Source organism: Vigna umbellata, chromosome 8, assembly GCF_029865625.1.
Source record: "Vigna umbellata cultivar VRB3 chromosome 8, Vumbellata_1.0, whole genome shotgun sequence".
Taxonomy (NCBI): domain Eukaryota; kingdom Viridiplantae; phylum Streptophyta; class Magnoliopsida; order Fabales; family Fabaceae; genus Vigna; species Vigna umbellata.
In genome coordinates, this window is record NC_142172.1 from 41,637,735 (window position 1) to 41,649,339 (window position 11,605).

At 29.6% G+C, this 11,605-nt stretch overlaps 1 protein-coding gene across 3 annotated transcripts; it reads right to left on the bottom strand.

The window, feature by feature from the left end:
• Nucleotides 1-497: 497 nt before the first annotated feature.
• Nucleotides 498-4,356, bottom strand: TLP5 (tubby like protein 5). Of its 3 annotated transcripts, none has more exons than XM_047308785.2 (5): nt 4,194-4,356; nt 2,823-3,288; nt 2,602-2,689; nt 1,606-1,738; nt 498-1,401 (listed from the first exon to the last, which is right to left on the bottom strand). In XM_047308785.2, the coding sequence occupies exons 2-5, from the start codon at nt 3,168-3,170 to the stop codon at nt 672-674; spliced, it is 1,299 nt and encodes a 432-aa protein (XP_047164741.2). In that variant the 5' UTR covers nt 3,171-3,288; nt 4,194-4,356; the 3' UTR covers nt 498-671. The 3 variants fall into 3 exon arrangements, with proteins under 3 accessions (XP_047164741.2, XP_047164884.2, XP_047164817.2); XM_047308928.2 differs by lacking the exon at nt 4,194-4,356 and adding an exon at nt 4,148-4,166; XM_047308861.2 differs by lacking the exon at nt 4,194-4,356 and adding an exon at nt 4,005-4,141.
• Nucleotides 4,357-11,605: the final 7,249 nt, after the last annotated feature.

The window sequence follows — 11,605 nt, forward strand, 5'->3', positions numbered from 1 at the left end:
TAAAAATTAAAAAAAAAAATGAGAACATACTCTTTTAATATAAAACAAGTAGTAATTACTATTATAGTTAAAAAATGATATAAGTATGCAGCAAATCAAATAAGATCATTTTTAATTAAATAAAAATATTATTAGCATGTGTTCGGGTTTCAGCAGATTCTTATAACATCTTTCAATTTCATGAGCATTTCAACAGAAATACTGATGGAGCTCACTTTTTTCGGATCATCCTTTGCAAAGAAATGTCTGCACTCGTTTTATGCACGAACTTGACCCTTCATTTGTTTTTCCTTTCAATAACAATGCAGTAAAATAATACAACAAATTCTATAGTCACAATACTTTCTTATTTTTCATAAATACCTCTGGGCGACAATTTCATTACATATTTACACAAAGTATGGAAATCTACATCATCAAAGTTTGACAAAGATAACTATAAAGCATAAATTGACTATCAGAAAGAAAGGAGCAATGGCAAGAAAAAAGGAAAAATGTTCAAAAGAAAAAGAACAGTAAAAAGAAAAAAGGTACATTGGGCAGAGATTGTTCCATACTTTACAGTTTAACCGTGAGGAGAACAATGACTTAATGAAGCTTCAACATTCCTACCAGTATCTAAAATGAAGATTAAATTCTACTTCTCTTACCACACATATATTTCTTGTAAACTATTCACAAGCCAATTTTGTGTCAAAGCTAGTCAAGCATATGGCAAAAGCCTGAAATGCAGAGAGGGGGTACCGGTAGTCCATTGTAAACATATCCTTGCCAACCTTGCCAAACTGAAGAATAATCTTGTCATGGTCAGAAGAAGACTGTGTTGGCTGGGATAGAGAAGGTCCTGATCCTACAGGCACCGCGGTGGCAGCGGTTGGTGGGGCAGCAGCAATCAGCTGAAAATTCTTAACAGAGGCAACGGTGACTCTTCCTCTAAAGTTGAGACACCAGCATTGCAGCTGTTCATGCCACCTTGGGGACTTGTTCTTGAGAACTAAAGGTCTCACCTTTCTCTCCTGGTCTTCATTACCGGTTCCCATAATTTCTGAGAACCTAGAGCTGCTAAACTCTGTTGAATTGTCAATTGATTTTGAGAAGGATATACTGCGGAAAGAATCCTCAAGGGGGCGAGAAAGGAGCTCTGGCTGGCCTGGGACAACGCCATTAGGCTCAAGGGATGATGCAGGAATGGAGTACATCGTGCAATTCATCCTTCGCGGACCCCTAGTACCAAGAACATTCAACTCATACGTCACGTGGGCAATGTTGTAGCTGCCGCTAGGGACCTTTGGAGAAACCTTTTTCGAAAACCTACGGCTTCGCCCAGGTGGAGACAGCATAGCATTGTTGTAAGGTGGTTGTGTATCATAAATTATGAACTTGGTGCCAAGAAAATTTGACCTGGAACAACCAAAAATTAATACAGTGTAAGTCCATGATGACTACAAAGTAAAGAAACAATTGATTTGTAGTTTCTTGAATGATGATGTAAAAACTTATGCATAAATTTAGATCTTGTACAAGTCAGTAACAACCAAACAATTGTCGTACCCATCACTGTTAATGCAAAAATGATTGTCAAGCAGTCCCAAAATTAAGTCTTACCTCAGTTTTCCAATGTACGTACTAGTAGATCTCGATATGTTATCTGCATCCATTGATATAATATACTCCGTGCAAGTTGTTCTTCTGGTCCTTTTTGCAGAGAGAAGAAACTTTCCATTTTCAACAAGCAAGGCTGCACGAACACATTTATCAGTCCAGAACAGGCCCCAAAAACAATGATAGCCAGGAACATAAAATTACTAAATGCATATTTACAGCATACTGTAACAGCAAGACATTTGTCAACTCAATACTCGTCCTAGCATAGAAAACATTTCAACCAATAAAACAAGTAGGATAGGCAAAGCATGAACTATTCTCTCGTAATTAAAGTCAACCTAAGCATAGACATGCATCACACACCATTAAAACTTTAGCAAAGCTAACAAGCCAAACACACACCAAGTTGAAATGATGCTCGGAACAAGGTTGAATTATTTGAATGGATCATATGACCAGAATAAACTAGAAGTGACATCAGCACCCAACCCTCAAGTAACTTGAGCACCAGTAGTTATTACTTACTTTCATAAACTACAATAAAACGACACAATAAGTTTGTAAGTGGGCCACAACAAAGAAGTTGACCATCATATTCGAACACTACTATCTAAATTGCATTAACAACAACAGGTTTTGATAAAAAAATAATTTGGAAAAACAATTTCCAACGCCACAAGGAAGCTGTAAGATCGAGTTTAAGGTAGCAAAGCTTACATTTCAAAAACAACCAGCTCATTCCATCATTTTTCACCAATCCAAACATAGAAATAAACATCACAAGCAATTAAGCTGAACCAAAAATCAAAGAAAGAGCAATAAATTCTACGTTCAAAGGTGACCACGGCTCGTATTGATAAGGGAAAAAGTCAATAAATATATCAATACCAGAGGCCATAAGCACAAAAATTAAACACTAAAAGCAAATTAAAGAAAGAACAAAACAAGATGATCAGATAAATTCATATAGGTTATTGTCAACAAAGGAAAGCTTACCAGGACTGAGGCAAAGGAAGAGATGGTATGTCAGCTTAGATTTGTCTCTCTTGATGAAACACTGGATGGTTCCATTCCTATGCCCAGGCTGCAGACAAGACAAGAGTCAACGAAGCATAAAAATGTAAACTTTGGTCATGGTACCAATTTCATATCCTTTATACATAAAGCAAATACTTTACACATATTTTAGGCACAGGATAGAAGAACAAAAGGCCTACCTGCTTCAGGGCAACAGGGAAAGTGATCTTCCCACAGAATTCAGGACTGCTGACAATTTCTTTGCACATTTCTCTCCAGGACTTGCACACGGCAGCACATGCAACGACATGCTTACGAGCAGGCCATGTACTCTCGCTTGCTTCCAATCTATTAATAACATCGCGAAGGAGCTCAGGGGGAAGGCTAGCCCACCGGCTGTTCTGTATAACCGCTGGCTGCTCCTGCAACTCGTGGACCGAACTGCGTGACTTGCCCCTGTTATGGCCAGGAAGCCTCACCTCAAAGCTCCTCCTAGATAGGCTTCCCAATCCATCCCTTACATCACGAACTATGCTGCGGAAGGACATCTCTACTGATATACTCAGCCCAGAACGTAATATATAATCAAAGAGCCACTAAAACAATAAATGTTCCACTCTAGTCACCAAGAGGATCTCACAACTGAAACCTTAGAAGAGTGACGAGCTGCAAATAAACCAAACTTCATTTTAAATTCCATCTTCGATGCTCAGTGATCGAGAAGCAAAAGAGAAGGAAGACAGATTGGGTTAAGCACAAAGTGGATGAATAAAAATAAAACCAAAGATTCTCATAAAAGAAAGCCCCACATGGACCTAAAGGCTAAAATTCCATACTTTAGTCAGAAACATGTTTTTGAAGGGTTTTTAGACCTAATTTTTGTTTCTCCTCAATCTAATTTAACATAGGAGCAACTGAACCAAAATAAAAGGCTTGCTGAAGGTTCTTCTTTTTATACTAACTTCAACTATATGTGGAATCTGATTTCCCTATTTTTTGGTGCAGAATTTACTAGGCCATGAATCGAAAAAAATACCCCTTCACACGCACGGGGGGCTGAGACAAACAAGCACACAAGAGAAAAAGAGGGGTCTTCTTTCTAAACGCTGAGATCAAACAACATAACGAGATCTTTAAAGAGCAGAAAAATAGATCAAAGCTCTAGACTACCGACTTTCTTGCTAACCAAATAACAAGATTCCAAAAGAATTCTAGAACCAAAACATAAATTTATTTATGTCCTTGCAAGTTCCCAAAACTACACAGCAAGAAACACGTCGGGGACTACCCAAATATAAATTTTACAAAACCAAGAGACAGAAGCTTTGAAAGGCGAACAAGAAACCCGGAAGAAAAAAGAATTCAAATTCAAGATTACGAACCATATCCAAAAACACCAGGGTCTCGAAGTTTCCCACACCCCAAACACGGCGAAGGAAAAAATAAATAAGGAGCAGAGAACTTTGAAGAAATGGAGAAAAATTAAAAAGATAAGAAATTGAACAGAGCAAAGGTGCGTTCATACACATAAAACCACCCAAGGCCATTAGATGAAGATATAGCTGACTAACCATGATGTTCCAAAGTCTTGTCAGTTACACGTTTTCAGATCCTGTGTGCTTCACAAATCACAACTCTCTTTCTCTCTCTAACTTTTCTCTCTTTCTCTCTCCAACACAGAGGCTGACTCTGTCTGAGGCACGGACTCAACGCCTTCATTAAATCCACCCCCACACACATGTAAAAAGAAATATGGAGAAGCCTTATATATAATACTATAATTGCTCACCTTCAGTCGTCTTTAGAATGTTATTTACACAATACTTATATTATTAACTGTATCATATTTTATTAAAATAAAAGTTTAAAATATTACTCAAAAACAATACCTATATATTATATTATTTTAATAGAAAACTGCTGAATCTTTAATTATTTTTAATGATATCCTAGACGTTCAATCAAACAATAAATAGCAAGTAAATTTGTCATTAATTATATAAATACCGAAATTATTGAAGTACTAACCATTTTTCATGCGTAATACAGAAAATAAATATTTATGACTTTATTTATTTAATTTAGGCTAAAGGGTAAATTTACGGTTTTGCCCTTGACAGTTGACCTTTACAAATTACTTGAAAAGGTTATACCGACTAACGATGCTTGGTGTGCTCACAGTTCACGCTTTGCCTTAGTGAGGTCGGATAGCATGCGAAGTGGTGTACACATATTTAAGGTGGTCACGCAATACTATTTATTCTATTTTTATTCACGACAAATCTTCCAATTTTGTTTTTTTCTCAATTGTATTCAACAATAAATATAGAAATATAATGTAGTAGTAAAATATCCAAAGTATATCCACATTAGGTATGTTAAAACTTGTTTTGAAATTTTGGAATTATTTTTATTTTGTGTGTTAATAAGTATTCATTTAAGAGGTTTTATTTTTCTTCAATTTTTTTAGTTTGGACCAATTTACCATTTAAGAAGAATGACATTGACAGATTATAAACTAAAATCATGTTACATTCGATATGGAAAAATGGAAAGTGTTAAATTACAAGATTTAATGTTCTTTTATCACCTATTGAAGCTTTTGAATTTGAAGAAAATTGAAAAATTGTCATATTTGTCTTTGTCTAAGTTCATAATTACCAAAATTCACGCAAAATGTAAGGTGTTGTTATCGATTCTGAAATGCATTTAATCAATTATATGTGTTTGTCTTGTTATGTAGTAAATCTTGAATCGATTATAATGTGGAGGTAATCAATTCCATTTGTGTGTTTGGTTGGAGATGAAGACGAAGTAGTCATTATAGAGGAGATTAGATCCACTGTAACAGTTTTTATGAGTTCATGCACGATTGCCAAAGAGATTAAAAATAAAAAATAGAAAAAATTAACGTATCCAATTCCATATAAACATTGTATTTTATTTAAACAGAAATTATACAAAACACATGTTTTTACTTCAAACATTACTTTTATTTAACTTACTTCACTTTTCATAAACATTGTATTTCATTTAACCAATCATTCTCTCCACGTATTACATTTAAATTATTTGGTCACGAAGAGAAAAGAAAAAAAAATAGAAAAACTCATTTTTACTATTTATTATCTATTTCAGTCAATGTTTTTATATTTGTCATTATTTTCCATCAAAACTATGACACACAATAAATAAACATCCACAACTATATTTTAAATTCATTTTCCATCGTCTCTAAATTTTTTAAAAAAATACACAATTTATGTTATGATGAAAGAAAATGATAAAAAAATATTGCTTGTTTGAATGACATACCATTATCTTCCTCTCTTCTGATTTTTGGGTTTTTACCAATTTCTTCTGTTTTTTACTCTAGAAACGTCTTTGCAATTTCATAATTGAAACGAGGCTGCAATGTGAACAAGTCGGACATGCTGTAAAGGTGATTTTTCTTTTTTTGCCTTTTTATTTATACTTTGAATGTTTTTCCTTTTTTTTCTGAAATTTGGTATTGTTATTGGAATTAACATGGTGGTTCTGTGTTTTTTTTTTCAAGTTTTTTTTGTCTTATTTGTTGATCCGACGGGAAGGTGAAATTTTCTTTTTTTAATGGATGGGTATTTTTGTAAAGTGATTTGATTTTTAATTTGGTGAAGCGTTGTTGGTGATATGAAGGGATTTGAAGCATTTTTTTTTATCAATCTGTTAAATGAAAGCATGATGTGTTCAAAATTGATGGTCAACTGGCCATGGGAGATTGAGAATGAATGTGTGGTCTTGCCTGAGATGCTCACTATACATACACTTTCAACAAATACAAATATATTAACAACATTATAATTAAATCATTTACATTTTTTTATTTTTAAATTTAATTTTACATAAAATATATATATAAAAAAATAATTCAATATAACAACAAACGTATATGATAATTAAAAAAAATCCTATCCATGTATGCAGAGTCATGACTCATGTTTTTATTTTGTATAGGATAATATTTTATAATATGTTTATATTTTATTTTTGTAACTATTATTGCATATGGATTTTATTTTAATATAATATAAAAGTCAAAACTCTAATGATAAATTTTAATATATAACTATATTATTTTATTACAGATCACTAATTAGTTATTATATAAATTTGTAATTTAACATAAACAAATATATATTTTAATATTCTTTTTTAATCTTACTTTTATAATTCCAAACAAAAACATGTGCACATCAATAATTAATTATTATAAACTTAATTTCTATGTTAATAACAATATCTTTATATATTTTTGTTTAAAACTTTTAAGGTTAGTTTCATGTTATCCCAAAAATTATTTTAAAAAGATTATATTTCACAATATTTATTCATTTTATTCTAAAGAATTATTTATATGTTTATGTTATTTTTATTTAAAATATTTTAAATTCATGTGATTTCATGTGTCGATACCTTTAAATATATCTATGTCTTCTAAGTTTTAGTTGTTTATATATGTATGTGTTTTTATTCACAAATTTTAACTATTTTACTTTTTTTAAATGAACATGTTCTTATCACAACACCGGCCTATTTTAGTTTTTATGGTCATCTATTATTATTTATATTATTATTATTATTATTATTATCATTATTATTTATTAGTATTATACTATTATTAATAATATAATTATCGATATTAGTATTATTATTAGTATTATTATCCATACATGCTATTATTCATGATATTAGTACTCTAACATAAAAAAAAAATTCAATTAATATTATTTATTTTTAATTATTTTGTTATAAAGAAAATATCCACTTGTTTAACTTTCTTATATTATCAAACTTTTTCATTTAAATATCATATCTATAATCATACATAACTAAAAATGACACCATACAAATAAAAGTTCAACTCGCTATTTGTACGGGTATCATTTTAAAAAATTAACGAATATTTTAAAATTTAGGGTACCCACAAATATTAAAAAGTAAATTTTATACACTTTTAAATAATATTAAAAAAATATAAAATATAGATTAAAATTTATTTTTAATTAAATTTAACGTAATAAAATAATTTTATTTTATATTAAAGTAAATTTGATTTAATAAAATATAAATTAAGTTTTTATCTTAATTTTTTTCGGATAATATATATCCGCAATTAAAGTAGAATCAATTTAATTAAAAATTAAATTAACATTCACCAAATTAAATTTACTCGATAAGTGGGTTTCAGTCTATTATAAGTGATTAAGATATCATAAAATCATCTAAATATCGCGGTGACTATTTTAAAAACAATTAATAACAACATCATTATTGCATACACCAATTTTTTGAAGCGTTTATAAAATAAAATTAATCATATTTATTTATATATACCTAACCACGTAACCAAGCCAACAATGGATGGATGGAGAAATTGATACGTTAATCATAACTTCCTATAATCTTTATTAAATCTACTGCGGTAAACATGTAAGCAGAAATTGAAATTGAGAATATAATATATATGTTTTCACAACAAAATTTGTGGATTAAAATGCCAATTGGAGCTCGTAAAACACTTTCGTTTTGTCAAGAGAATATTATTATCCCATTAACAGAAGAACATTTTTTTCTCTCAAGGTGAGGTTCGAATTTACTCAGTCCACCGTGTGTTGTTACTGTTTTATAATATAATGTCTGATTATATATACAATCCACAGTGTACTAAATCTAAGGTAGTTGGCATTGAAAAAAAAAATGGAAGAAAATTGCAACTTGTATAACGATACTATGATCAATCTAACATTTCAATTTTAGATGAAAGTCAAAAGCAGAGGTCTTAATCGTACACACTAATTAATCCTTTCACACTGCTAGAATTGATTTTTTTTAAAAGCCTTTAAGAGAACGCTTTTAACAGAATAGAGTAAACAAAGTCAGCTTGTGCTGATTCAAACTTAAAAGAAAAAAAAAACGACGGTGACTTTATTATTGATTATAGCATGAATAAATGGATAAGCATGAATAATTTTACTTCTGAAATCTAAAAAGAAAGAAGTTTCAAATTTGCTTTCTTCTGCTTTCAACACACCCTTTCGAAGAGGCGTTTTTCACGACACAATTTTCAGGGAGCTTTTAGTCACTGGATTGGCCCATCGTTTCCTTCCTTCATAAACAAACTTAACCAACGATTTAATCCAACCACATTACAATTAAACGTTTTTTTTTATACTTTGAAATAATTATTAACTTTTATATTGAAATATTTTTTATAATTATTTAGCATCTTACGTAAGAAATTTAGATCTTATTAATATTGAGCATGGATCGTATGAAGATTGATGCTTTTTGTGAGTTTGAGTTTAAGTAGTCCCTTTGTTGTGAGCTGAGACTGGCCAAATTTTCAACCTTATAACGGATTACTTATTAATAAATAATTTTAGAAAGTGACCTTTTGTTAATGAATGACCATCAAAATAAGTCAACCTAATATAATAATATAATCCTTAATTTCAAATATTTACAAATTCAGAACCACAGGCATATATAAGCTATCAACACGGTATATTTCTTAAAATGAAATCAAAATTTGGGCATCTTATTGAGATGATCATAACCAATATAATACAAATTTAATATTTTAAAATTTGTATTAGACCACTTAATTTATTGAGCTAGTCGGATTCACATTGTTCGAGTTGTGGATTAATTCGATTGGGTTTCTTAAATTGCAAATTTATATTAAATTAAAACATTTTAATGATTTTTTTTTAATTTTGAATAAATTGCATAAATATAGGAAATCTTTAGCTAAAAAATATGACATGCCTGATTTTAATAATGATTATTATAAGGAAGTATGATTTTATATAAACTACTACTAAATTTCAATAAAATAATATCATATTAAAAGTAATATTTGAAATTTAAAATTTAAAATATATTTTCAAATTTATAAATATTAAAACATAAATTTGAATTAAGTCGAAGATTCATAAAGTTTCAACCAACTAACTAAACCCAATTATAGATATTTATTTTACTCAATTTTATTTATCCAATCCAATCCAACTGTATGGTTAAATTTACTTTTGAGTTTTTTGGATTTTGGTCGGATACGATTATTTTGTCTAACCCTACTTCTTTGTATGTATTTATAAAAATGTAAGTAAGTAAAAAATAAATAAAAATGTTCGTGTGTGTTTGTCTAGTAATTTCTACAAGAAAACAATTAGTATCAAAAATCACAATTTTGGATCAGAACACAGAGACAACTGGCCAACTATTGGGCCCATTCAGTGATCCAGAAATCAAAAGCCGTTTTGATGGGTGCATGAAGAAATGTAAACAACACCCCAATTATTTTGCTATAGTTGATCCAGAGGTTAGACAATAAAGATTAGACCACGGCCTAAGGTCCATGATTTCTTTATGCAAATATATGTTGGATTGTATAATGTCAAATATATTTTTATATCTGAAAACATATTTTAATAATATAATTTGAAATTTATTTTGAATTACATAATTTAGAATGCATTTTTAATCTATGATGTATAATAGATTTGTAAATTACATAATCTAATAATTAATTTCAAATTATATAATTTAAAATATGTTTCTAAACTATGTAATTTTAAACATTTTTAATTATAAATTGCATAATCCATAACATGTTTTTGAATTATGTAACCTATATTTTTTTGGACTTATATAGGCAATTTAAACTTTTTAAACACCTACGGAGTCCAAGAAGAAAATATGGGGTGTTAACAAAAATGGCAAGGCTTAATTGTTGTGTAATGTCCAATGGGTTCAATCTCTAATATCCAATCGATTGGGCTGGGTACGGGCTTCTACTTTAACACATTGTTTTTCTAATGGGTTCCTTTTTCTCCGTGGAGTGTGAATAAAGACCAAAATATTCCTTTGACATCTACATATGCATCATGCATCTATGGTCCAAGCTTCCGTTGTCCGTGTGGCCACTGAGTTTGCATATTGGTGATTTTAATTGTTATTTTCACTGCACTTGGGATAAATTTTCAATTTTTGATTCCTTAAATATAAAAATCAAAGATGATCTTATTCGAATATTTACTATGACCCTTGAGTCAGTGAAAAAAAGTTTAAAATTTTTATGAATACGATGAATATATAATTATAAAGTGAATATTTTTAGATAATTCTAATTGTATTTATAGGTTTAACATAAATATTTCACCTATGTTTCTATTAGAATAATACTTATCTTAAGTATATAATAATTGTGTAGTGAATAATAATATAATAATACTTCATCACAAATCATGTTTTGAGTATGGGATGGAAGTTAACGGTTAACCATATTATAAGTTGTTGAAGGTTCGAGTGTTTGTCATTATGTCAGTGCCTGTCTAAGTCATTCGTCCATTTGTCTTTAGAGGTTACTTACAGAAGGTATTCTCATGTCAAAGTTAGTAAAATTCAATTACTCAAATAATTAATCCATATTAAATGTCATAACTTACTTTATTAAATCAAACGTATATTTATAGACTTTAGAACAAGTTTCACAAGTTTTAGATTTAATTGTTCTAAGAATGATCCGTCCGAGACACATGTTCAGTTTTAAGATTGTAATTATGGTTGTTCTTGTAGTATATCTAATCATCTGGATTATTTGGTCTATATTGATCGGACGATCACACAATATAAATCATAATTATAATATTAAATTATTGATATTAATTATGATAAAAAATAGGTTTGAATTGATCATAATAAAAAAATTATATGAATAATTTTGAATTGTATTCTTTAATTTATTTATTGAATAGAATAAAAATAAAAGACATTTGAAATAATTGCATTTAATTATTTACTTTTTAGTTGGGTCAAGAAGTATGATTTTTTTTCATAACTTATTAATCTCACAAGATATAAATGTCTTTATTAATGTATTTGTTAACTGGCGATTATGGTATTCACAAAATAACTTTCACTTCACCTGCATTGTTGTTCA